This window comes from Nycticebus coucang, chromosome 6, assembly GCF_027406575.1.
Source record: "Nycticebus coucang isolate mNycCou1 chromosome 6, mNycCou1.pri, whole genome shotgun sequence".
Classification (NCBI taxonomy): Eukaryota; Metazoa; Chordata; class Mammalia; order Primates; family Lorisidae; genus Nycticebus; species Nycticebus coucang.
In genome coordinates, this window is record NC_069785.1 from 1,609,382 (window position 1) to 1,636,300 (window position 26,919).

General features: G+C 55.6%; 1 protein-coding gene across 1 annotated transcript; it reads left to right on the forward strand.

The window, feature by feature from the left end:
• Positions 1–326: 326 nt before the first annotated feature.
• Positions 327–25,788, forward strand: AHNAK2 (AHNAK nucleoprotein 2). Its single transcript, XM_053594916.1, has 7 exons — positions 327–727; positions 6,169–6,227; positions 6,323–6,421; positions 7,052–7,153; positions 8,129–8,279; positions 8,521–8,705; positions 8,859–25,788. The coding sequence occupies exons 1-7, from the start codon at positions 547–549 to the stop codon at positions 24,903–24,905; spliced, it is 16,824 nt and encodes a 5,607-aa protein (XP_053450891.1). The 5' UTR covers positions 327–546; the 3' UTR covers positions 24,906–25,788.
• The last annotated feature ends 1,131 nt before the right edge of the window (positions 25,789–26,919 follow it).

Sequence of the window (26,919 nt, forward strand, 5' to 3'; positions counted from 1 at the left end):
GTTATTGACAGAGCCTGTCTGGGAGGGCTGGATGAGACACCAGGTTAGGCAGGCAGGTGGGATGCCCCTTGTACTCTGGTGCCCTGGATGGGCCTCCCTTGGGACCTGAGGCCTGGGAGGACTGTGTGCTGGGTGGGGGACTCTGAACCCAGACTCTGGGGTTCCTTCTCTCTCCCGAGGGGTGGGGGTTTGAGGCTAGCAGGGTGGCAGGATTTCCCCCTTCCTGTCTGTATGCATGGGGGGGGGTCTGGGTGCCTCCCTACATCCCGCTCTTCTTTCTCACCTTGGGTGCAGGGACAGCAACTCCCATGGTTGCTGTGAGGTGGGCCTGGCCCTGCGTGGGCCGCTTGCAGGATCAGGCATGCTGGCCAGCAGATCAGGGCTGGCTGGGCCCTCCCTCCTTCCCCCACTTGGGTTCCCAAGGCAGGGTGTGTCCACACCTCAGCCCTTGGCACCCAGGAGACTCCCCCGGCACAGACTTGGGGGTGCAGCCTCTCCGGGCCAAGGCATGTCGCTGCCTGACTGTGGGGCCTCCCCTACCCCGCCATGCACCCCACCCATCCCAGTCCTGTTAACTGGTGGCCACCTGCCTGGTGGAACCTCTTCTTTGAGCACTGTCCTCTGGACCCTTTCCTAGACTGGCAGCTGGTCCTCCACTCCACCTGTGCACAGGCAGGAGTGGGAGGCAGCCTCCATTGGGGTCCTGGGTTTGTTGCCTGGCTCAGAGGTACTGGGTGGGGAGGTGGCTGGGTCTGGGTGGTCAAGAGGGGCTGCTTCACCCTGGCTGAAGGTGGGTCCCCCTTGTCCCCAGTTACCCCAGCCCCACCCCAGGGTGGGGAGCAGCTGTGGCCAGGGGCCCTTTTCTATGCCCCAGTTGGCCAGGCAACCAGACTGTGGTCCCAGTTCTGCCCCTCTTGGCTGAGCCCCCTGAGTAAGTGGTTTCCCTCCTCTGCCAGCCTGTTTTCTCATGTGTTACCCACCTTGGGGGTTGCATGAGGGTCTGAGAAGGACAGGAATAAAAACTGAGGTCCAGAGAGGCTTGCCTGCCACTGCCCTTGGCTCTCACGTAGGGGAGCAGGCAGAAATCCCTTCCCTTCCAGGTCCCTCCCCTGCCCCCCTACCTCTCCACCTGCCCCCCCCCCCCAGGTGTCATGATGGCCTGGTGAGGCTGGAGCACCAGGCAGGGCTGGGGGTAGGGTTTGGTCCTGCAGGGAGGGTACTGGGGAGCCCGGGCAGGGTCAGGCAGGGCTATAGGGCTGGCTGCTGTTTGGGAGGCAGAGAGGGAGGGGATGTCAGCCAAGGTCTGGGGGCTCTGGGTGGGGCAGCAGGAGGCGTGGGGGTGGCAGGGGTGTCTGAGTGGCCAAGGGGACTGGGATGGATTTCAGGGCTTGAGGCTGGGCCGCGGTGGCCAATGACAGAGCAGTCCAGGGAGACAGGGCCCATCCATTCTAGCACCAGGTTAGGGGCAGGGGCCTGGGCGCAAGGGTGGGGGTGGTGGTGGTGGCTGACACTTTGCCCAGGGTCGGATTTACAGATAGTGGAAGCTGACATTGTGGATTTCTGAATGGTCATGGAGGCAGGATGGGCTGGGCTGTGGGGATGAGTTCTGACACCTCCTGCACCCACTCAGACCTGCCTGCGCTCCCCTCCACCCCTCCCATCCTCTGGGAGAGCCTCCTGCAGGAGAAACCATCATGTGACCCTGCCAGGACTGTGACCAGAAAGGGGCCTGGGCCCTGAGCCATTTTGCAGAAGGGCAAACAAAGGCTCAAGAGGAGATCAGGGAGTGGTAGGTGCCAGAGCAGGCCAGGCCTGGGATGCTTCTGGGGACAAGTGTCTCCATGGCCTAACACACTATAATGAGAGTGGGCCTCACTCTGAATCCAGAGCTCAGAGAGGTGACAAGCTTGCCCAGGGCCACACAGCACACTGGCCAGAGAACTGCAGCCAAAGCCAGATCCTTACCAGGACTGGGCTCCCCACCACCTTCATGGGACAGTGCCCTGGCCAAGACACCAACCTGCCGGCCGCAGTCTCTGCGCTGGGGCGGGGAGGCGGAGCTGGTGTCAGGTTGGTGCTGTCTCCTCTCTGGATATTTAGTGCCCCTTGGGAAAGGTTTTCAATAAACGACTTGATCTTTCCATTGTTATGGAGCTGCTCAGACTGCTCTGTGCAATTTCGGCATGTGCCTGTCTAAGAAAATATCTAAATTGTCAGATTTATTGGCTCTAAGCTTACAGTTTTGTTTTGAGTTTATGTTGAATTCTAAAATTTCCTGTTGAGAAAAGGACAGATCCTGGGTACACTCAAGTCACTGGCACCTGGTTGAGAAGTAGCCAGTTGCACCCCCCAGAGACACCCTCCACCTTCTCTCTGTGGAGGAGTGACCACCACCAGCCCCGCTGGCCTGTGCCTGCCAATGTGTGTGGTGGCTCCTGCTGTGTGAGGTTTTTTATGTCCAGCTCCTCTGTCTGGAGGACAGAGTTTGTGAGATTCCTCCATGCCCCACACTGGTGCAATCCACTGCTCTGCACCACTCCTCTGGACAAACCCCGCACACGTCTGTCTTCGTCCCACTGGGGCAGGCGTCTGAGTCTTTCTGGCTTCTGGGTCCTGCACATCGTATGGGGATGGGTGTTTCTGCACCCACCTTCTGGGCACCCATCTTCTGGGCTTTGGTAGATACTAGTGGACCAATTTCCAAATGACTGTGCTAGTTCACCCCAGGGCTACCCCAGGACAGGGGCTCTACTGACCTGTATCCTTGTCACCAGGGTTTCCATCTCAGCCACTCTCCTTTTTTTTTTTTTTTTTGTGGTTTTTGGCCGGGGCTGGGTTTGAACCCGCCACCTCCGGCATATGGGACTGGCGCCCTACTCCTTGAGCCACAGGCGCCGCCCAGCCACTCTCCTTTTTTTCTGAGGCAGGGTCTTACTCTGTCTCCCAGGCTGGAGTGCAGGGACATCATCATAGCTCACAGAAGCCTCCAACTCTTGGGCTCAAGTGATCCTCCTGCCTCAGCCTCTTGAGTAGTTGGGACTACAGGTGCCTACCACAACACTCAGCTAGTTATTCTGTTTTTAGTAGAGATGGGGTCTCCCTCTTTCTCAGGTTGGTCTGGAACTCCTGAGCTCAAAGGATCTGCCTGCCTTGGCCTCTCGGAGTGCTGGGATTACAGGAATGAGCCATGCGCCCAACCTAATCTCTACTTTTTAATTGGAATTTTAAATTCACTTATAGTTAATAGAATTGTAAATATGGTCAGGTTTAAATCCTACCATTTGCTAATTGATCTCTATTTTATCTTACCTATTCTTTGCTCCTATTTACCTCTTTATTTATCTTGTTTTGGAGTACTTGAATATATGTGTATATATAATATATAAACATTCTATAATATTTATAAAAGCTATATATTTTACTTACATATTTTTAGGTTATGGTGGCATGTGCTATAGTCCCAGAGACTTGTGAGGCTGAGGCAGGAGGATCAGTCTGGCCAGGGGTCTGAGGCCAGACTGGGCAACTTAGTGAGCCCTCCTCTTAAAAAAAGTTTTTAAAAAAAGTTTTAATATTCCATTTTAGTTCCACTATTGGCTTATTACCCACACATATTTTCATTTTTAAATTGTATACACTGTATACAATTGTAAATATGTATACACTACATATATATATTTTTTGAGACCGACTCTCACTTTGTTGTCCTTGGTAGAGTGCTGTGGCATCACAGCTCACAGCAACTTCCAGCTCTTGAGTTTAGGTGATTCTCTTGCCTCAGCCTCCTGAGTAGCTGGGATTGCAGGTGCCCGCCACAACACCCGTCTATTTTTTTTTTTTTTTTTTGGCTGGGGCTGGGTTTGAACCCACCACCTCTAGCATATGGGACCAGCGCCCTACCCCTTGAGCCACAGGCGCCACCCACCCGTCTATTTTTTTTTTTGTAGAGACAGAGTCTCACTGTACCGCCCTCGGGTAGAGTGCCGTGGCGTCACACGGCTCACAGCAACCTCTAACTCTTGGGCTTCTGCGATTCTCTTGCCTCAGCCTCCCAAGTAGCTGGGACTACAGGAGCCCACCACAATGCCTGGCTATTTTTAGAGATGGGGGTATCACCTTTTCTCAGGCTGGTCTCGAACTTATGAGCTCAGGCAATCCACCTGCTTTGGCTTCCTAGAATGCAGGGATTAGAGGTGTGAGCCACTGCACCTGACATATATATATATAATATTATTATTATTTTTTTTTATTGTTGGGGATTCATTGAGGGTACAATAAGCCAGGTTACACTGATTGCAATTGTTAGGCAAAGTCCCTCTCGCAATCATGTCTTGCCCCCACCTATATTTTGTTTTTGAGAAGGAGAGAGAAGTTTGTTAATTTGCCAGCAAATAAGGACCCTGGGAGTCTCCTATCTCAAAAATACCAGCATCTTCAGAAGATCTCTTTCTTTGAGAATTTATCTTTTTTTTTTTTTTTTTCAAGATAGAGTCACACTTGGATGCCCAGGCTAAAAGTGCGGTGGGATCATCACAGCTCACAGCAACCTCAAACTCCTGGGCTCAAGTGATCTCCCTGCCTCAGCCTCCTGAGTAGCTGGGACGACAGGTGCCCACTCCCAGCTACGGCTAATTTTTCTATTTTTAGTAGAAATAGGGTCTCCCTTTGTTCAATCTGGTCTTGAACTCCTAAGCTTAAGCAATCCTACCGAGTTGGTCTCCCAGAGTGCTAGGATTACAAGAATGAGCCACTGTACCTGGCTGTTTGAGAATTTCTTTATCTTTGAAGGATAAGTTGCTAGACGTGAACTTCTTGGTTGACAGCATTTTTCTTTAAGCCAATGGTTCTCAACCTTCCTAATGCTGTGGCCCTAATACAGTTCCTGTGGGTCAAGACCCACAGGGTGAGAACCACTCCTTTAAGCCCTTTGAATATATTGCTCCACTTTCTTCTGCCTTCCATGGTTTTAGTGAAAGGCAGGTGTTAATTGTGCTTTGGGCCCTTTTATGTGAGGTCTCTTTCTCTTCAGCATTTTGACTATGATGTGTCTGATTGTTTTCATCCTACTTAGGGCGTGTTAAGCTTGTTGGATTCTGCAGATTGTTTTTAGCTGTTACTCACTGTTTCCTCTGCCTCTTTCTCTTACGATTACTGTTGTCCCACACATCTCTGAGGCTCTCTTCATTTTTCATCACTCAATCTTTTCCCTTCTGTGCTTCCAATTGGTTGCTTTCTATTAATCCCCAAGCTTATGATTCTTTTTTTTTTTTTTTGTAGAGACAGAGTCTCACTTTATGGCCCTCGGTAGAGTGCCGTGGCCTCACACAGCTCACAGCAGCCTCCAATTCCTGGGCTTACTCAATTCTCTTGCCTCAGCCTCCCGAGCAGATGAGATTACAGGCGCCCGCCACAACGCCCGGCTATTTTTTTTTTTTTTGGTTGCAGTTTGGCTGGGGCTGGGTTTGAACCCGTCACCCTCAGTATATGGGGTCGGCGCCCTATCGACTGAGCCACAGGCACTGCCCCAAGCTTACGATTCTTTCTTGTGGTATCTCAAATCTGCTGTTGAGCTCTTAGTAAATGTTCAACTCCATGATTTTTACTTTCCTTAAAAAAAAAAAAAAGTTGTATTTTTTTTGTGGGATTCTCTCTTTATTGAGCATTGTCATCACATTTCCCACTAGTTCTTTAAGCATGGTTTCTTTTAGAGTTTTGAACAGACTTTTAATAGTTCCTTTGAAGTCTAAATTAAACCTAACACATCTATAGACATTTAAACGCAGTTTCTACTCATTGCTTTTGTTTCTAGGTATAGATCACATATTCTTGTTTCTTGTATGACTTATGATTTTTTATCACATGTTGGACGTTTTAGATAATATATTGTAGCAACTCTTGATTTCTTTCACCCCAGGGTGTGTTATTATTTGCTTTTGCTTACTAAATCTCTGGGACTGTAAATGTGTCCCACCTCCCTGCTCTCTGTCCTGGCGTCACAGCCTACGCAGCCCAGGGCTGAGGCTCTCCCGCACTCCTGTGTTTGCCCTCAGTCCAGTCCAGCACAAGACACACCACCTCCTGGATATACATGCTCTCCTGGGTCCCTACCCTAGGTTCCTGTCTGGCCCATCCACCTGCCTATGCCACTAACAGCTCCTCTCCCTACAGTGTCTGGCCGACAGCTACAGCCCGAGGAACCAGATGCAGAGACTGAAGACGATCGCTCTGTAAGTGAGGACTGGGTATCCCCTGGCCACATCCTTTCCTGGGCCCTGAGAGAGCCTGAGTGGCTGAAAGTGACTTGATTCACTTCTTTTTCCAGGTGACCGAAGGGCCTGTGGATGAGATCATTCGGCCACGGCCACAGGGGTCTTCACCTGTTTACGAATGTCCAAGTGAAGGCACTGACTTTGGACTCCAGGTAAGCAGCCAGGCAGAGCCCCGCTGGCCCAGGACAGGTGTAGGGCCATAGGTACCCACATCTCCTCCTGCAGCACCCTATGTGGGGAACTCACACATTGGTCTGTGTAGCCACATTGCCCTGCTGCCCAGTGGGCCACAGCTGTGCCCACCCAGCCATCCCTCTGACTCCTCTGTGTCCCCTGGGGGTGTGTCCCTTCACTGGCCACACACAGTGAGGTAGACCTGCCCTGCAGCAGTCATGATTGCACGTGTGCACTGACAGAGAAGAGACTGCATGCTCCCATGCAGGAGGCTTGGGGGACCTAGATATGTGCACATATGACCTATGTGACCACATGCTGTCTTGGGGGAGACATAGACAGCCCCGTGGCTGCCTCCGTGGAGGGGTCTTTTATTTCTTATCTCCCTCTGCGTGAAACTCCAGCTGCTGAGGGGTTTACTGTGGGAGACTTGGGCTGTGGCTGGGCCCCATATGCAAGATTCTGGGGCCATAGCTCCACACTCACATGGCTGCACCTTAGAGGGTCTGGGCCCCTCTGACCTGAGGTCTCCCGGCCTGGTGTCACCCTGCCTGTCCTGCCCAACCCATGCTCACAGATGCATTAATTATCCACGCTTGTGGCTGCAGGAAGACACCCCGAGCAGGCAAGTCTCCTCGGGGAGACGGAGATCCTGGTGGAAGCGGGATTCAGGGGACTCACGGACATTTTTCAGGATGAGTCGTCCAGAGGTAGGTACAACAGGATTTGAGGGTCAAGGAGGGATGCCCCTCCTCACAGGCTCCAGCCAGAGGGTCCAAGGCCAGAGCAGGACGGGGAGGAGCAAGAAGGATGGTGGGGGTGATGCCTGTGGCTCATGGAGTAGGGCGCCGGCCCCATACACGGGGGGTGGCGGATTCAAGCCCGACCTCTGCCAAAACTGCAAAAAAAAAAAAAAAAGAAGAAGAAGATGAAGATGAAGGCTGGCTGTGTGCCCTTGCACCCAGGGAGGGGCGGGGCTGTGGAAGTCTGGCAATCTGGTCCAGACTTTCCCCCCACCTCTAATGGGAATCGCCAAGCTCCTGGCCGGGCGGACCTTGTTTCTCTCATCTGCATGGTGTGGAGGTGCTGGTGCTGGTGTCTGCTGTGCACAGGCATGAAGGGGCAGGCAGCACTTGGGCCACATGGCCATGGAAGGTGCTGGACTCTGCAGGCATCCTATGAGGAGGCCAGGCTGCCACCAAAGCTGCCTATTCTTGCCCTGGGGCCTGGCAGCTGTGTTGGCCTGAGGCCTGGCTGGCTGCACCCAGTCTGCTGTGTCCCTTGGTGTCTGTGTTCCTCTCTGGTCTGACCCCTAGGTGCCCTCTGTGCAGTCGGCGCTTGGTGTTTATGAAGAACGCCCAGAGGAGCTAGGGTCGGGAGTGGGGGTGGGGGCGCTTTGGTCCACAGACCCATGGGCCTAGCAGGCGGTGGGCAGGAGTTCCTAAGTTCTGGCAGGTTGGGGGCTGGGGGAGGAGGAGACAGCCCCCACCTGAGGCTTCCTTGGCTGGCTTCCTGAAAGCATGGGCACAACCACCTGGGCCCACCTGGCTGGGTGCCCAACCCTGCGCTATGCTGCCCCAGGTGATGGGAAGGCAGCTGGGCCCCTGGGCAGGAGACAGCCCAGCAGTGACGCCACAGCTGGAAAGGCACATGCTCACCAGGGCCCTCATGTGCTTCTGCCCTAGTCCCTGCAAGAAGCCACAGAAGTGACCCTGAAGACAGAGGTAGAGGCAGGAGCCAGCGGCTACAGCGTCACGGGCGGTGGGGACACCGGAATCTTTGTCAAGCAAGTGCTAAAGGATTCCTCAGCTGCCAAACTCTTCAGCTTGAAAGAAGGTGCATGGCCAGGCCATCACTGGGGATGGAAGTGACCTGGGGGAAGGCACACCTAGAGCTTAGGATGGCCCCTTCCCATCTCTGCTCAGCTGCACCAGGCCGGGGCTATCCTTTGCCCCTGAGGAAATGGGGTGACCCCAGCCTTCCTGAGGTGCTCGGTAAAGGGCAGCTATGGGCAGGCTCACAGCCCATGGGCACCTCAAGGCAAAGGGACACTAAGTCGGCTGTTGGTCTCATCTAGGTGATCAGCTCCTCAGTGCCACCATATTCTTTGACAACATTAAATATGAAGATGCTCTCAAAATCCTTCAGTACTCAGAGCCGTACAAGGTCCAGTTCAAAGTCAAACGGACACTGCCTGCCCGGCAGGGTGAGGAGTGGGCCCTCAGCGGCACCTCAGCGGCCCTTACCTGCCAGGAGAAACAGGTGAGCCGGCACGCCCAGCAGGGGGGGCCTCAGACCTCACTGCCACCTGGCTGAAGCTGGGATTGGGCCAGGACAGCCACCCCTCTGTCCCAGAGCCCAGGGTCCCAAGCTTCTTATACTGGCACCTATAAGTCCCCTCTCCCTGTGTTTCAGAACGAGCTTGTCACTGATGAGTGCAGAGAGACTCCCACGAAGACACTGGAAGGTGATGGGGACCAAGAGAGACTCATCTCCAAGCCCAGGGTAGGGAGAGGCAGGCAACCCCAGAGGGAGAGGTTCTCCTGGCCCAAATTCCAAGCAATAAAGGCCAAGCGGGTGTCAGGGCCCCGGAGGTCACGCAGCTCTTCAGAGGCCCACGAACATGAGGACGTGTCCAATGTGTCCCCCACAAGCACAGACACAGAGGCCCAGCTTGCAGCTGAGCGCCTGGAGCAGGAGGCAGGGCCAGGCACCCAGCGCAGAAGGCGGTTCCTGAGCTTGAGGTTCAGGACAGGCACGGGGCAGAGCCCCACTGAAGCAGAGGCTCAGAGCTGGCGGGAAACTGCTGGGGTTGTGCAAGGTTCAGGGCCCAGGGAGGACAGCCTGGATGACACTGGGGCAGCATCCCATGGGTGGACAGAGGAGGCGGGACCAGCAGGAGAGGCTGGGACTGTGCTGAAGCCCACAGAGCTGGAAACGGGAGCCCTCCGGGGACAGACAGGCCCTCCGGCCAGATGCCAGGGGAGGACTAAGGAGGAGACAGCCGAGGGAGAGGCTCTGACACAGAGAAAACCCAGAATAGGGCAGGAGAGAGAAGGCACAGCAGGGCAGAGCCTGGAAATGGGGATTGCCCTGCCAGCCACCACTAATGGAGAAAGCACACATATCTGTCCGCCAGAAACCTGGGTCCGAATACAACATCTCAAGACACCCAAATTTGCATTTTCGAAAGAAAGAGTTCTAGAGAAAGAAAGAGGCATTATTACCTCCCAGCTGGGGAAAGGATGGGGTATGGCCTCTGCAGAGGGGTCTGGCCCTGAGGATGAAAAGGTAGGAGAGGCAAAGAGGCTGGGGACCACAGGGTCCACCCAGCAATTTCCTGGGCACCTGGAGGAGGGAAAACACAGGGGTGCAGACGTGGAGACAAAAGGCAGGATGCAGGAAGGAGAAGCAGATGAGGAAGGAGTACAAAAGGCCAGAGTGCAGAAGTTCAAAATGCCAACCTTTGGATGGTCACCTGACAAAGAGACAAAGGCAGAAAGGGAAAAAGACACAGGGGAGGACTTGCACGGAGGGACAGGGGTAACGAGAGTGGACACTATAAAAATAACATCAAGGCCCAAAGAGGAAGAAGAGGAGGATGCAAATTCCTACGAAGTAGAAAACACAACAGTAAAAACAACAGAAAAAAGGCAACAAACAAGAAGAATACAAACATACACAGCTTTGAGTGACAAGGACATTAGTGCCAAAGACAGTAAGTTCAAGATGCCCAAGTACAAGGTGCCGTCCATTGGGGTGTCTGTCACTGGAAAAACCGCTGAAGCCTTGGTGGACATGTCTGCACCCAAGGTCGAGGTCGACATGTCCCTGCTCAAGACCACTGACCTCACCGTTCAGCTCCCATCTGCTGATCTTCAAGTCCAGGCTGGCCAGGTGGGCATGCAGCTTCCAGAGAGCCAGTTGTCTGAGGGAGAACTGCCAGAAGTGGCTGTGGGAGCCGAATTGAAAGGCTACCTGCCCAGCTTCGAGATGCCAAAGGTGGACAGCAAGGGCCCCAAAATGGACCTGAAAGGCCCCAAGTGGCAGGTGACCACCCCTGACGTGGACGTGTCTCTGCACAGTGTGGAGATGGATGTTGAGGCTCTGGGAATGAAGCAGGAGAGGGACCTCTCCCTGGTCGACAAGGACATGGCTACCAAACACAGTAAGTTCAAGATGCCCAAGTTTAAAATGCCATCCTTCGGGGTGTTGGTCACTGGAAAGTCCATCGAGGCCTCAGCGGAGGCCAAGGTCGAGGCCAACGTGTCTCTGCCCTCTATCAAGGATGAGCTCAAGACCGCTGACCTCACCAGTCAGCTCCCATCCACCAACCTTGAGGTCCAGGCTGGCCAGGTGGGTGTGAAATTTCCGGAGGGCCAGTTGCCTGAGGAAGAACTGCCAGGGGTGACTGCTGGAGCTGGCCTGAAAGGCCAGCTGCCCAAGGTGCAGATGCCCAGCTTCAAGATGCCAAAGGTGGACATTAAGGGCACCAAAGTGGATATGAAAGGCCCCGAGGGAGAGGTGACTGCACCAGATGTGGATGTGTCTCTGCCCAGTGTGGAGGTGGATGTTGAAGCTTTGGGAGCCAAGCTGGAGGGGGACCTCTCCCTGGTCGACAAAAATATAGCTAGCAAAGATAGTAAGTTCAAGATGCCCAAGTTCAAGATGCCATCCTTTGGGGTGTCAGCCCCTCGCAAGTCCATTGGGGCCTCAGTGGAATTGTCCGAGCCAAAGGTTGAGGCTGACATGTCCTTGCCCTCTGTCCATGGCGACCTCCAGACCACTGACCTTACTGTTCAACTCCCATCCGTCGACCTGGAGGTTCAGGCTGCCCAGGTGGACATGAAGCTTGCAAAGGGCCAGATGCCTGAGGGAAAACTGCCAGGAGTGGCTGCCAGTGCCAGCCCCAAAGGCCAGCTGCCCAAGGTTCAAATGCCCAGCAATGAGTTGCCCAAGGTGGACATCAAGGGCCCCAAAGTGGACCTGAAAGGCCCCAAGGGTGAGTGTATCCCCCATGATGTGGACATGGCTCTGCCCAGCGTGGAGGTGGATGTACAGGCACCAGTAGTTGGGCTACAGGGCCTGCAGCAAGAGGTAGACCTGTCCATAAGTGACAGGGACATGGAAACTAAAGACAGTAAGTTCAAGATGCCCAAATTCAAGATGCCATCCTTTGGGGTGTCAGCGTCCGGCAAGTCCATCAAAGGTTTGGTGGACGAGTCTGCAACCAGGGTCGAGGCCAGCATGTCCCTGCCCTCTGTCCAGGGTGACCTCAAGACTACTGACCACACCATTCAGCTCTCATCCACCGACCTGAAGGTTCAGGCGAGCCAGGTGGGCGTGAAGCTTCCGGAGGGTCAGATACCTGAGGGAGAGCTGCCGAGAGTGGCTGCTGGAACAAGCCTGAAAGGCCAGCTGCCCAAGGTTCATATGCCCAAGGTGGACGTCAAGGGCCCCAAAGTGGACCTTAAAGGCCCCAAGGGGAAGGTGACCACCCCTGATGTGAATGTGTCTCTGCCCAGTGTGGAGGTGGATGTTCAGTCTCCAGTAGCAAAGCTGGAGGGAGACCTGTTGCAGGTCGAGAAGGACGTGGCCACCAAAGATAGTAAGTTCAAGATGCCCAAGTTCAAGATGCCATCCTTCGGGATGTCTATCACTGGAATAACCACCCAGGCCTCAGTGGATGTGCCCGCACCCAAGGTTGAGGCCGACGTGTGCTTGCCCTCTGTCAAGGGCGATGTCAAGACCACTGACCTCACTGTTCAGCTCCCATCTGCAGACCTTCAGGTCCAGACTGGGCAGGTGGATGTGCAGCTTCATGAGGTTCCGATGACCGAAGGAGAGCTGCCAAGAGTGGCTGCTGGAGCCAGCCTGAAAGGCCAGCTGCCCAAGGTTCAGATGCCCAGCTTTAAGATACCCAAGGTGGACATCAAGGGCCCCAAAGTGGACCTGAAAGGCCCCAAGCGGGAGGTGATGACCCCTGATGTGGACGTATCTCTGCCCAGTGTGGAGGTGGATGTACAGGCACCAGTAGCCAGGCTAGAGGGCCTGAAGCTGGAGGGAGACATGTATCTGGGTGACGAGGATGTGACCACCAAAGATAGTAAGTTCAAGATGCCCAAATTTAAGATGCCATCCTTTGGGATGTCAGTCCCTGACAAGTCCATCAAGGCCTCGGTGGATGTGTCCATACCCAAGATAAAGGCCGATGTGTCCATGCCCACATTCCAGGGTGACCTCAAGACCACTGACCTCACCGTTCAGCTCCCATCCACTGATGGGAAGGTCCAGGCTGGCCAGGCGGACGTGAAGCTTCCAGAGGGTCAGATACCCGAGGGAGAGCTGCTGGGAGTGGCTTCTGGAGCAAGCGTGAAAGGCCAGCTGCCCAAGGTGAGGATGCCCAGCTTCAAAATGCCCAAGGTGGACGTCAAGGGCCCCAAAGTGGACCTGAAAGGCCCCAAGGGGGAAGTGACCACCCCTGATGTGTCTCTGCCCAGTGTGGAGGTGGACATTCAGGCTCCAGTAGTGAAGCTAGAAGGGGACCTGTCTCTGGTCGACAAGGATGTGGCCACCAAAGACAGTAAGGTAAAGATTCCCAAGTTCAAGATGCCGTCCTTCGGGGTATCTGTCACTGACAAATCCACTGAGGCCTCGGTAGATGTGTCCACACCGAAGATTGAGGCCGATGTGTCCTTGCCTTCTATCCAGAGTGACCTCACGACTGACCTCACCGTTCAACTCCCACCTACCAAACTTGAGGTCCAGGCTGGCGAGTTGGGCATGCAGCTTCATGAAGGTCAGATGACTGAGGGAGAGTTGCTGGAAATGGCTGCCGGAGCTGGCCTAACAGGCCAGCTGCCCAGGGTACAGATGCCCAGCTTCAAGATGCCAAAGGTGGACATCAGAGGCCCCAAAGTGGACCTGAAAGGCCCCAAACGGGAGGAGGCGACCGCCCCTGATGTGGACATGTCTCTGCCCAGTGCACAGGTGGACGTTGAGGCTCTGGGAGAGAAGTTGGAGGGAGACCTGTCTCTAGGTGACAAGGATGTGGCCGCCAAAGACAGTAAGTTCAAGATGCCCAAGTTCAAAATGCCATCCTTCAGTGTATCAGCCACTGGCAAAACCACCGAGGCCTTGGTGGACGTGTCTGCACCCAAGGTTGATGCCGACGTGTCCCTGCCCTCTATCGAGAGTGACCTAAAGAGCACTGACCTCACTGTTCAGGTCCCATCTGCGAACTTGAAGGTCCAGGCTGGTCAGATGGACATGAATCTTCAGGAGGGCCAGATGGCTGAGGGAGAGCTCCTAGGAGTGGGCTCTGGAGCCAGACTGAAAGGCCAGCCCCTCAAGGTTCAGATGCCCAGCTTCAAGATGCCCAAGATGGACATCAAGGGTCACAAAGTGGATCAGAAAGGCCCCAAGGGGAAGGTGACCACCCAGGATGTGGACATGTCTCTGCCCAGAGTGGAGGTGGATGTTGAGGCTCCAGTAGCGAAGCTGGAGGTGGACCTGTCCCAAGTTGAGAAGGACGTGGCCACCAAAGAGAGTAAGTTCACAATGCCCAAGTTCAAGATGCCATCCTTTGGGGTATCTGTCACTGGAATAACCACCCGGGCCTCGATGGATGTGTCTGCACCCAAGATTGAGGCCAACGTGTGCTTGCCCTCTGTCAAGGGCGATGTCAAGACCACTGACCTCACTGTTCAGCTCCCATCCACCGACCTTCAGGTCCAGACTGGGCAGGTGGGCATGCAGCTTCACGAGGGTCAGATGACTGAGGAAGAGCTGCCGAGACTGGCTGCTGGAGCCAGCCTGAAAGGCCAGCTGCCCAAGGTTCAGAAGCCCAGCTTCAAGATGCCCAAGGTGGACATCAAGGGCCCCAAAGTGGACCTGAAAGGCCCCAAGGGGGAGGTGACCACCCATGACATGGACGTGTCTCTGCCCAGTGTGGAGGTGGATGTACAGGCACCAGTAGCCAGGCTAGAGGGCCTGAAGCTGGAGGGAGACATGTATCTGGGTGATGAGGATGTGACCACCAAAGATAGTAAGTTCAAGATGCCCAAATTTAAGATGCCATCCTTTGGGATGTCAGCCCCTGACAAGTCCATCAAGGCCTCGGTGGATGTGTCCATACCCAAGATAAAGGCCGATGTGTCCGTGCCCACATTCCAGGGTGACCTCAAGATCACTGACCTCACCGTTCAGCTCCCATCCACTGATGGGAAGGTCCAGGCTGGCCAGGCGGACGTGAAGCTTCCAGAGGGTCAGATACCCGAGGGAGAGCTGCTGGGAGTGGCTTCTGGAGCAAGCGTGAAAGGCCAGCTGCCCAAGGTGAGGATGCCCAGCTTCAAAATGCCCAAGGTGGACGTCAAGGGCCCCAAAGTGGACCTGAAAGGCCCCAAGGGGGAAGTGACCACCCCTGATGTGTCTCTGCCCAGTGTGGAGGTGGACATTCAGGCTCCAGTAGTGAAGCTAGAAGGGGACCTGTCTCTGGTCGACAAGGATGTGGCCACCAAAGACAGTAAGGTAAAGATTCCCAAGTTCAAGATGCCGTCCTTCGGGGTATCTGTCACTGACAAATCCACTGAGGCCTCGGTAGATGTGTCCACACCGAAGATTGAGGCCGATGTGTCCTTGCCTTCTATCCAGAGTGACCTCACGACTGACCTCACCGTTCAACTCCCACCTACCAAACTTGAGGTCCAGGCTGGCGAGTTGGGCATGCAGCTTCATGAAGGTCAGATGACTGAGGGAGAGTTGCTGGAAATGGCTGCCGGAGCTGGCCTAACAGGCCAGCTGCCCAGGGTACAGATGCCCAGCTTCAAGATGCCAAAGGTGGACATCAGAGGCCCCAAAGTGGACCTGAAAGGCCCCAAACGGGAGGAGGCGACCGCCCCTGATGTGGACATGTCTCTGCCCAGTGCACAGGTGGACGTTGAGGCTCTGGGAGAGAAGTTGGAGGGAGACCTGTCTCTAGGTGACAAGGATGTGGCCGCCAAAGACAGTAAGTTCAAGATGCCCAAGTTCAAAATGCCATCCTTCAGTGTATCAGCCACTGGCAAAACCACCGAGGCCTTGGTGGACGTGTCTGCACCCAAGGTTGATGCCGACGTGTCCCTGCCCTCTATCGAGAGTGACCTAAAGAGCACTGACCTCACTGTTCAGCTCCCATCCACCGACTTGAAGGTCCAGGCTGGTCAGAGGGGTATGAATCTTCAGGAGGGCCAGATAGCTGAGGGAGAGCTCCCAGGAGTGGGCTCTGGAGCCGTACTGAAAGGCCAGCTGCCCAAGGTTCAGATGCCTAGCCTCAAGGTGCCCAAGATGAACATCAAGGGTCACAAAGTAGATCTGAAAGGCCCCAAGGGGAAGGTGACCACTCCTGATGTGGACATGTCTCTGCCCAGTGTGAAGGTGGACGTTCAGGCTCCAGTAGCGAAGCTGGAGGGAGACCTGTCCCAGGTCGAGAAGGACGTGGCCACCAAAGATAGTAAGTTCACAATGCCCAGGTTCAAGATGCCATCCTTTGGGGTGTCTGTCACTGGAATAACTACCCAGGCCTCAGTGGATGTGTCCGCACCCAAGGTTGAGGCCGACGTGTGCTTGCCCTCTGTCAAGGGTGATGTCAAGACCACTGACCTCACTGTTCAGTTCCCATCCACTGGCCTTCAGGTCCAGACTGGGCAGGTGGGCGCACAGCTTCATGAGGGTCAGATGACCGAGGGAGAGCTGCCAGAAGTGGCTGCCGGAGCCGACCTGAAAGGCCAGCTGCCCAGAGTACAGATGCCCAGTTTCAAGATGCCCACGGTGGATATCAAGGGCCCCAAAGTGGACCTAAAAGGTCCCAAGGGGGAAGTGATGACCCCTGATATGGACATGTCTCTGCCCAGTGTGAAGGTGGACATGCAGGCGCCAGCGGCCAGGCTGGAAGTCCTGCAACTGGAAGGTGACCTATGTCGGCATGACAAGGACGTAGCCACCAAAGATAGTAAGGTCAAGATGCCCAAGTTCAAGATGCCGTCCTTTGGGGTGTCGGCCTCTGGCAAGTCCATTGAGGCCTCATTGGATGTGTCCACATCCAAGGTAAAGGCCGACACTGTCCAGGGTGACCTCAAGACCGCTGACCTCACCGTTCAGCTCTCATCCACTGACCTGAAGGTCCAGGCTGACCAGGTGGACATGAAGCTTCCAGAGGGTCAGATACCTGAGGGAGAGCTGCCGGGAGTGGCTGCTGGAACAAGCCTGAAAGGCCAACTGCCCAAGGTTCAGATGCCCAAGGTGGACGTCAAGGGCCCCAAAGTGGACCTTAAAGGCCCCAAGGGGAAGGTGACTACCCCTGACGTGAACGTGTCTCTGCCCAGTGTGGAGGTGGATGTTCAGTCTCCAGTAGCAAAGCTGGAGGGAGACCTGTCCCAGGTCGAGAAGGACGTGGCCACCAAAGATAGTAAGTTCAAGATGCCCAAGTTCAAGATGCCATCCTTCGGGATGTCTATCACTGGAATAACCTCCCAAGCCTCAGTGGATGTGCCCGCACCCAAGGTTGAGGCTGATGTGTGCTTGCCCTCTGTCAAGGGTGACGTCAAGACCACTGACCTCACTGTTCAGCTCCCATCTGCTGATCTTCAGGTCCAGACTGGCAAGGTGGGCGTCCAGCTTCATGAGGGTCAGGTGTGTGACAGAGAGCTGCCGGAAGTGGCTGCTGGAACTGGCTTGAAAGGCCAGCTGCCCAGGGTACAGCTGCCCAGCTTCAAGATGCCAAAGATGGACATCAAGGGCCCCAAAGTGGATCTGAAAGGCCCCAAGGGGGAAGTGACCACCCATGACATGGATGTGTCTCTGCCCAGTGTGGAGGTTGATGTGCAGGCACCGGCAGCCAGGTTGGAGGTCCTGCAGCTGGAGGGAGACCTGTCTTTGGGCGACAAGGATGTAGCCACCAAAGACAATAAGGTCACGATGTCCAAGTTCAAGATGCCATCCTTCGGTGTGTTGGCCCCTGGCAAGTCAATCAAGGCCTCGGTGGATATGTCTGCACCCAAAGTAAAGGCCGATGTGTCCATGCTCTCTATCCAGGGTGACCTCAAGACCACTGACCTCACTGTTCAGTTCTCATCCACCGACCTGAAGGTCCAGGCTGGCCAGTTGGGCATGAAGCTTCCAGAGGGTCAGGTACCTGAGGGAGAGCTGCCCAGAGTGGCTGCTGGAGGAAGCGTGAAAGGCCAGCTGCCCAAGGTGCAGATGCCCAGCTTCAAGATGCCCAAGGTGGACATCAAGGGCCACAAAGTGGACCGAAAAGGCCCCAAGGGGGAGGTGATGACCCCTGATGTGGACGTGTCTCTGCCCAGTGTGGAGGTGGACGTTCAGGTTCCAGGAGCAAAGCTAGAAGGGGACCTGTCCCTGGTTGATAAGGATGTGGCCACCAAAGACAGTAAGTTAAAGATGCCCAAGTTCAAGATGCCGTCCTTCGGGGTGTCTGTCATTGACAAATCCACTGAGTCCTCGGTGGATGTGTCCACGCCAAAGATCGAGGCCGATGTGTCCCTGTCCTCTGTCCAGGGTGACCTCACCACTGACCTCACCATTCAACTCCCATCCACTGAACTTGAGGTCCAAGCTGGCGAGTTGGGCATGCAGCTTCATGAGGGTCAGATGACTGAGGGAGAGTTGCTGGAAATGGCTGCTGGTGCTGGACTGAAAGGCCAGCTGCCCAAGGTTCAGATGCCCAGCTTCAAGATACCCAAGATGGACGTCAAGGGCCCCAAATCGGACCTGAAAAGCTCCAAAGGGGAGGTGACTGCACCTGACGTGGAGGTGTCTCTGCCCAGTGTGGAGGTGGATGTGCAGGCACTGGGAGCCGGGCTGAAGCCCCTGCAGCTGGAGGGAGACCTGTCTGTGGGCCACAGGGATGTGGCCACCAAAGTCAGTAAGTTCAAGATACCCAAATTACAGATGCCGTCCTTCACGGTATCAACCCCTGGCAAGTCCATTGAGGCCATGGTGGACATGTCTGCACCCAAGGTCGAGGTCGACGTATCCCTTTCCTCTGTACAGGGTGACCTCAAGACCACTGACCCCACTATTCAGCTCCCATCCACTGACCTTGTGGTGCAGGCTGGCCAAGTGGGCGTCCAGGTTCCAGAGGGCCAGATGCTCAAGGGAGAGTTGACGGAAGTGGCTGTGGGAGGCAACCTGAAAGGCCAGCTGCCCAAGGTGAAGATGCCCAGCTTCAAGATGCCCAAGGTAGATATCAAGGGCCCCAAAGTGGTCCTGAAAGTCCCCAAGGGGGAGGTGACAGTCGATGATGTGGACGTATCTCTGCCCAGCATCAAGGTGGACTTGCAGTCACCGGGAGTAAAGCAGGAGCAGGAGAGCCTGCGGCTAGAGGGAGACCTGTCCATGGGCAACAAGGACGTGACCACCAAAGACAGTGAATTCAAGATGCCATCCTTCGGGGTGTCGGCCCCTGGCAAGTCCATCGAGGTCTCGGTAGACGAGTCTGCCCCCAAGGTGGAGGCCGATGTGTCCCTGCTGTCTGTTGGGGGCGACTTCAAGGCCACTGACCTCACCGTTCAGCTCCCATCCACTGACCTTCAGGTCCAGGCTGGCCAGGTGGGTGTCAAACTTCCAGAGGGCCAGATGCCCAAGGGAGAGTTGCCGGGAGCGGCTGCTGCAGCCAGCCTAAAAGGCCATCTGCCCAAGGTGAAGATGCCCAGTTTCAAGATGCCTAAGATTGACATCAAGGGCCCCAAAGTGGACCTTAAAGGCCCCAGTGGGGAGGTAACAACCCTTGACATGGACGTGGCTCTGCCCAGTGTGGAGATGGACATCCAGGTGCCAAGAACTGGGCCAGAGGGCCCGCCGTTTGAGGAAGACCTGTCTCTGGGCCACAAGGACATGGCCACCAAAGACAGTAAGTTCAAGATGCCCAAGTTCAAGATGCCATCTTTTGGGATTTCAGATGCCGGCAAGTCCATCGAAGTTTCAGTGGACATGTCTGCACCCCAGGTCGAGGCCAACATGTTTCTGCCCTCTGTCCCAGGCGACCTCAAGACCACTGACATCACCGTTCAGCTCCCATCCCCTGAACTGAAGGTCCAGGCTGGCCAGGTGGGAGTGAAGCATCCAGATGACCAGATCCCTGAGGGAGAGCTCCCAGGAATGGCCACTGGAGTAGGCCTGAAAGGTCAGTTGCCCAGAGTACAGATGCCCAGCTTTAAGATGCCCAAGGTGGATGTTAAGGGCCCCAAAGTGGACCGGAAAGGGCTCACAGGGGAGGTGACCACGCCTGATGTGGATGTGTCTCTGCCCAGTGTGGAGGTGGACATTCAGGCTCCAGGAGCAAAGCTGGAGGGTGACCTGACCCTGGTTGAAAAGGACGTGGCCACTAAAGACAGTAAGTTCAAGATGCCCACGTTCAAGATGCCGTCCTTAGGGGTGTCTGTCACTGGCAAAACCACCAAGGCCTCAGTGGATGTGTCCACGCCCAAGGTTGAGGCTGACGTGTCTCTGCCCTCCATCCAGGGCGACCTCAAGACCAGTGACCTCACCACTCAGCTCCCATCAACAGACCTTCAGGTCCAGACTGGCCAGATAGGTGTGCATCTTCATGAGGGTCAGATGACCAAAGGAGAGCTGCCAAGAGTGGCTGCTGGAGCCGGACTGAAAGGCCAGTTGCTCAAACTTCAGATACCCAGCTTCAGGATGCCAAAGGTGGACATCAAGGGCCCCAAAGTGGACCTGAAGAGCTCCAAGGAGGAGGTGACCACCCGTGACATGGATGTGTCTCTGCCCAGTGTGGAGGTGGATGTGCAGGTGCCAGTAGGCAGGCTAGAGGGTTTATCACTGGAGGGAGACATGTCTCTGGGAGACAAGGATGTGGCCACCAAAGATAGTAAGCTCCAGATGCCTAAGTTCAAGATGCCATCCTTCGGGGTGTCAGTCCCTGGCAAGTCCATTGAGGCCTCAGTGGACGTGTCCATGCCCAAGATAAAGGACGACGTGTTCATGCCCACTGTCCAGGGCGATCTCAAGACCACTGACCTTACCATTGAACTCCCATCCGCCGACCAGAAGTTCCAGGCTGGCCAGGTGGGCATGAATCTTCCAGAGACCCAGATGCCCAAGGGAGAGTTGGGACGAGTGGCCACTGGAGCTGGCTTGAAAGGCCCGCTGCCCAAGGTGCAGTTGCCTAGCTTCAAGATGCCCAAGGTGGACATTAAGGACCCCAAAGTGGAAGTGAAAGGCCCCAGGGGGAAGGTGACCACCTCCGACATCAACGTGTCCCTATCCAGCTTGGAGGTGGATGTGCAGGTGCCAGGAGCCATGCTAGAGGGGGATCTGTCCCTGGGTGACAAAGACATGGAAGCCAAAGACAGTAAGTTCAAGATGCCCAAGTTCAAGATGCCATCCTTTGGGGTGTCAGCCTCTGGCAAGTCCATCGAGGCCTCAGTGGATGTGACCGCACCCAAGGTAAAGGCCGACATGTCTGTGCCCTCTGTCCAGGGCGACCTGAAGACCACTGACCTCACCATTCAGCTCCCATCCACTGACCTTCAGGTCCAGGCTGGCCAGATGGACATGGAGCTTCCAGAGGGTCAGATAACCAAGTGTGACCTGCCGGGAGTGGCTGCTGGAACCAGCCTGAAAGGCCAGCTGCCCAAGGTGCAGATGCCCAGCTTCAAGATGCCCAAGGTGGATGTCAAGGGCCCCAAAGTGGACCTGAAAGGCCCCAAGGGGGCATTAACCACCCCTCTCATGGGCGTATCTCTGCCCAGTGTCGAGGTAGATGTTCAGGCTCCAGTTGCAAAGCTGGAGGGGGACCTGACCCTTGTCCAGAAGGATGTGGCCACCAAAGACAGTAAATTCAAGATGCCCAAGTTCAAGATGCCATCCTTCGGGATGTCTGTCACTGGCAAATCCACCGAGGCCTCAGTGGACGTGTCTGTGCCCAAAGTTGAGGCTGACATATCCCTGCCATCTGTCCAGGGTGACCTCAAGACCACTGACCTCACCGTTCAGCCCCCATCCAGAGACCGTCAGGTCCAGGCTGGCCAAGTGGACGTGCAGCTTGCAGAGGGCCAGATCCTCGAGGGGAAGCTTCCAGAAGTGGCTGCTGGAGCCAGACTGAAAGGCCAGCTGCCCAGGGTAGAGATGCCAAGCTTCAAGATGCCCCTAGTGGATATTAAGGGCCCCAAAGTGGACCTGAAATTCCCCAAGGGGGAGGTGACTGCCCCTGATGTGGGCATGTCTCTGCCCAGTATGAAGGTGGACGTGCAGGCACCGGGAACCAGGCTGGAGGGTCTGCAGCTGGAGGGAGACCTGTCCCTGGGTGACAAGGACGCGGCCACTAAAGATAGTAAGTTCAAGATGCCATTCTTTGGAGTATCAGCCCCCGGCAAATCCATTGAGGCTTCGGTGGATGTATTCGTGCACAAGGTCGAGGCCGACGTGTCCGTGCCCTCTGTCCAGGGCGACCTCAAGACCACTGACCTCACCATTGAGCTTCCATCCACTGACATGAAGATCCAGGCTGGCCAGGTGGACATGAAGCTTCCAGAGGGTCAGATACCCGAGGGGGAGCTGCCAGGAGTGGCCACAGGAGCCCACCTGAAAAGCCAGCTGCCCAAGGTGCAGATGCCCAGCTTTAAGATGCCCAAGGTGGACATCAAGGGGCCCAAAGTGGACCTGAAAGGCCCCAAGGGGGAGGTGACCGCCCCTGATGTGGACGTGTCTCTGCCCAGCATCAAAGTCGACTTGCAGGCACCGGGAGCAAAGCAGGAGGATCTGCATTTGGAAGCAGACCTGTCCCTCAGCCACAAGGATGTGGCCACCAAAGACAGTAAGTTCAAGATGCCGTCTTTTGGGGCATCAGGTCCAAGGAAGTCCACTGAGGCCTCAGTGGATGTGTCTGCACCCAAGGTCAAGGCCGACATGTACCTGCCCTCTATCCAATGTGACCCCAATACCACTGACCTCACAGTTCAACTCCAAACCTCCGACCTTCAGGTCCATGCTGGCCAGATGGGCATGAATCTTCTGGAGGGCCAGATGCCCGAGGGAGAGTTGGGAGGAGTGGCCACTGGAGCCGGCTTGAAAGACCAGCTGCCCAAGGTGCAGTTGCCCAGCTTCAAGATGCCCAAGATGGACATTAAGGGCCCCAAAATGGAAGTAAAAGGTCCCAAGGGGAAGGTGACTGCCCCTGACATGGACGTGTCCCTGTCCAGCGCAGAGGTGGACATGCAGGCGCCAGGAGCTATGCTGGAGGGGGACCTGTCCCTGGCCGACAAGAACGTGGCTGCCAAAGACGGTAAGTTCAAGATGCCCAAGTTCAAGATGCCATCCTTTGGGGTGTCAGCCCCTGGTAAGTTCACTGAGGTCTCAGTGGACGTGTCCACTTCCAAGGTCGAGGCCGACGTGTCCTTGCCATCTATTCAGGGTGACCTCAAGACCACTGACCTCACAGTTCAGCTCCCAACCTCTGATCTTCAAGTCCAGGCTGGCCAGGAGGGTGTGAAGCTTCCAGAGGGCCAGATGCCAGAGGAAGAGCTGCCAGAAGTGGCCTCTGGAGCCGGACTGAAAGGCCAGCTGCCCAAGGTGCAGATGCCCAGCTTCAAGGTGCCCCTGGTGGACATCAAGGGCCCCATAGTGGACCTGAAAGGCCCCAAGGGGGAGGTGACTACCCCTGATGTGGATGTGTCTCTGCCCAGTATGGAAGTGGACCTTCAGGTTCAGGGAGCAAAGCTAGAGGGGGACCTTTCCCTGGTCAAGAAGGACGTGGCTGCCAAAGACAGTAAGTTCAAGATGCCCAAGTTCAAGATGCCATCTTTCAGGATGTCAGGTCATGGCAAGTCCATTGAGGCCTCGGTGGACATGTCTGTGCCCAATGTTGAGGCAGACATGTCCCTGCCCTCTGACCAAGGTGACCTCAGGACCACTGACCTCACTGTTCAGCTCCCATCCACCGATCTGGAGGTCCAGGTTGGCCAGGTGGACAAGAAGCATCTGGACGGCCAGATCCCTGAGGGAGAGCTCCCAGGAGTGGCCACTGGAGTGGGCCTGAAAGTCCAGCTGCCCAGGGTACAGATGCCCAGCTTCAAGATGTCCAAGGTGGACATTAAGGGCCCCGAAGTGGACCTGAAAGGCCCCACGGGGGAGGTGACCACCCTTAACGTGGACGTCCCACTTCTGATGGCTGGCATGAGAGTCTCAGAAGGCCCGGCCCCCGAAACAGGTGAAGTTTCTCTTCCCAAGCCAGGAGACAGAGACCTTGCCAGGGTGGAGGAGGCAACAGGGAAACAGTTTTCCCGGCCTGAAGGTCCTCTTAAGCTGAAAGCTTCAAGGACTGATGTGCCATCCCAGATTTCGGTAGTTGATATGAGTCAAGTCTGGGAAGATTCTGTGCTAACCGTCAAATTCCCCAAATTAAAGGTACCACGGTTCTCCTTTCCTGTCCTCAGCTCAGAGGCTGATGTGTTTATTCCCACTGTGAGGGAGGTGCAGTGTCTGGAGCCCAGCCTTGGGCTGTGGGAAGCCAGCATCCTGAAGGCAGGTGCTGGGGTCCCTGGGGAGCAGCCTGTGGGCCTTGACCTCTCCTTGGCACCTCCTCCTATTTCTAAGGTCAGAGTGCACATTCAGGGTGCTCAGGCTGAGAGTCAGGAGATCACCATACACAGCAGCGTGACACCGGAGTGTGCTGATCCCTCCTCACTGAAGGCTTTTTCCACTCGGATCGTGCGGGAATCAGAGATTCCTGAGTCTAAGATTCAAACACCTTCCTATGGATTTTCCTTGCTGAAGGTGAGGATTCCAGAGCCCCCAGGGCATGCTCTGTCATACACAGAGACTTGGGAAGGCTCTGAAGAGACCCCCGCACAAGCCATTTCCAGAGACCTGCAGCCTGACACTGCAGAGCCGTTTGAGATCATCTCTTCCAGCAGTGGGGGCCCAGGCCCGAAAACACTCAGCTTTGAAGTTTGTTCAGGTCACCAGCCTGCAGACAGCTGTTTGGATGAGGAGCCAGCAGAAATTCTTGAGTTTACTCCTGATGAGAGCTGTGAGGCAGCCACCCCACTGGTAGAGGAAGACAGGGTTCTGAAAGAGAAGCCAGAAAGTAAAAAGTCTGGTCTGCTCTGGTCTTGGCTCCCAAACATCGGGTTTTCCTCTTCTGTTGATGAGACAGCTGTTGATTCCAGAGGTGACACCCCAAGATCTGCTCCAGTTCAAACACAGCCTGAGGCAGAACTGCCTAGAAAGCAAGAGAAAGCAGGCTGGTTCCGATTTCCCAAATTAGGATTTTCCTCTTCTCCTACCAAGAAAAGCAGAAGCACTGACGATGAGGCAGACCCGGCAGAGCAGAAACTCCAGGAAGAAGCAGTCACCTTTTTTGATGCCCGAGAAAGCCTCTCCCCTGAAGAGAAAGAAGAACGTGGGCTGGCGGCTGCTGGTGCTGGGCCAGGCTCCAAGTGATAGTGGCGTCAGGTGCAAGAAAGTTAGTCCTGCTTGAGCAGGACAGACAGGCTGATGACAAATATGCACCCAGACCACAACCAAGAGAAGGCCAAGAGGTGTGACCTGACAGCAGAGACAAATGTACAGACTGAGGCAAAAGCGGAAGCCGCCCATGCGTGGAGCTCCCCATCCTGCAGCACGTGATGCCCACCTTGCTCCCCAGAACCGAGAACGCATTACAACTGTGCAGAGCATGTGTCACCATGTAGCACTCCTCACACGGAACCAAAGATGCACCCAGATCCCTCAGCAAAGGCAACACCCTGACATGCCACAAGACACCAGAATTCCTGCGGCATGCTGGTGCTCTCGGAGACACGGAGAAGTCTGTTGGTCTTCATCAGATAAGCTTCAAGAGGCCTTCCTGGAATGCCCACGAGACCACAACTGCTTCTCTGAGGACAGGGCTACTTGGCGCTGGGTGTGCCTTTTGGTCGGATTTCTGCTGCTGCTTCCTGGCAAAGGTGCTTTCCCTATCTTAGGCAGACCCCCAAGTATTCCAGGAAACCCTCTTTCCTGCTTACTTGCGCACTAATTCCTCTGCCAAGTGTCACTAATGGCAAGCTTTGGGACATGCTGTGACAGCCAGTGGTTGCCTGGTGGCTGTGCCCAGCCTTCAATGGTGGGTGGGTGAACAGCAGAGGCTATGACATCATGGGCGCTGTCATGAGCCATCTGTACATGTCCACCTGCCTGCCCGTGTCTGCCAGTGCCCGCCCACTGTGCATGGTCCCCCACTGTGGCCCTGCTCTGCGTAATGTACAGGCTGCAGCCCAACTACAGATGGGACTGGCATAGCTGTCCCCTAGATGGGCAATAAAGGAAGTGATGCTTCCCACAGTGACAGCTGCCAGGATCTTTTGTTCCAGGGTGGGAGTTCACCAATGTCTCACTCTCCTCCCACACCCCCCCAGTCCCTGCCAAGTCGCTCTCGCAATCAGACAAGTGTCTGTGTTAGAGCGGTTGCCTACTTACTGCCCCTTTGCCCAGATTCTCCTCTGAGCCAGAGGCTGTGAGGGAGACGACGAGGGAGACAGGATCAAGTCCATGGTGTGGTGGGGACAGCAGGCCCTGGTCATGTCAGGGTCCTCCTCAGAAGCTTCCTTCATCAGCACAGCCCTCCTCAGGCAGCCCGCCCATGTGGGTAGATGAGTGAGGCTGGCAGGGGTCCTGGGCCTTCACCCCCAGCTGCCCTCAGGTACCCCGCCACATTCTGCTCCCACCTTGCATAGGGTGCCAAGCAGGTGGGCAGAGCCCGGCCTGGCTTCCTCCTGGCCTAGGTGGTACTGGCAACCAGCACTCACTATTCCTGAGGGGCACTGGCTGTGCATATGGGGCTCCTCTAAGAGGGAACAGAGGGCTGGAGGTTGTGGGGTGTTGGAGAGGAGAGGCTGGGCTCTTCCCCCCATGCCATCGAGGGCATGTGTATCTTTCCTGTGGCTGGCTGGGAGGGTCACCTGAGTTAGGGGGATGTGGAGACCTCAGGAAAGTGAGCTGACACAGGGTCCCCAGGGTGCTCATGAGTGGGGAAGAGAGGAAGGGAGTCATGGGCCTTCGCCCCACTGTCAAGCGAGGCTGCCTCCGGCCCCTGCACTAGTCCATGTGCCACACAGACTTGAGAGCACAGCCAGGGGAGCACAGCCGCCGGAATCCACTGGGCCCCAGGCTTTTGTCCCTCTCTGATCCTGGAATGAGGGCTTGGGATGGTAGGACGTTGGTGCTAGAAGCCAGAGGCCGCTGTCACAGCACAATGGATTCCCGGGAAGCCTGTGTGCTCTTTCATCTGAGCCATTTGTGCTGTGTGAGACATCACCACATAGTGGCGGCCTCCTGGTTCCTGAGGTTGGACCCCAAGTGTGGTTTTGCTGGGTTCTGCGCTCAGGGTCCACAGCTGGGCTGTGGCCTGCTTCAGGCTGGAGTAGGGAAGGAACCACTTCTGAGCCATGTGGATGTTGCCCCTGCTCAGTTCAGA

Bases quoted from the DNA above. Each gene is read 5' to 3' on its own strand.
- AHNAK2 (XM_053594916.1), top strand. From the start codon at position 547: ATGCACCCCACCCATCCCAGTCCTGTTAACTGGTGGCCACCTGCCTGG. The intron at 728-6,168 runs GTACTGGGTGGG...CTCTCCCTACAG, and splicing joins GTTTGTTGCCTGGCTCAGAG to TGTCTGGCCGACAGCTACAG. The intron at 6,228-6,322 runs GTAAGTGAGGAC...TTCTTTTTCCAG, and splicing joins AGACTGAAGACGATCGCTCT to GTGACCGAAGGGCCTGTGGA.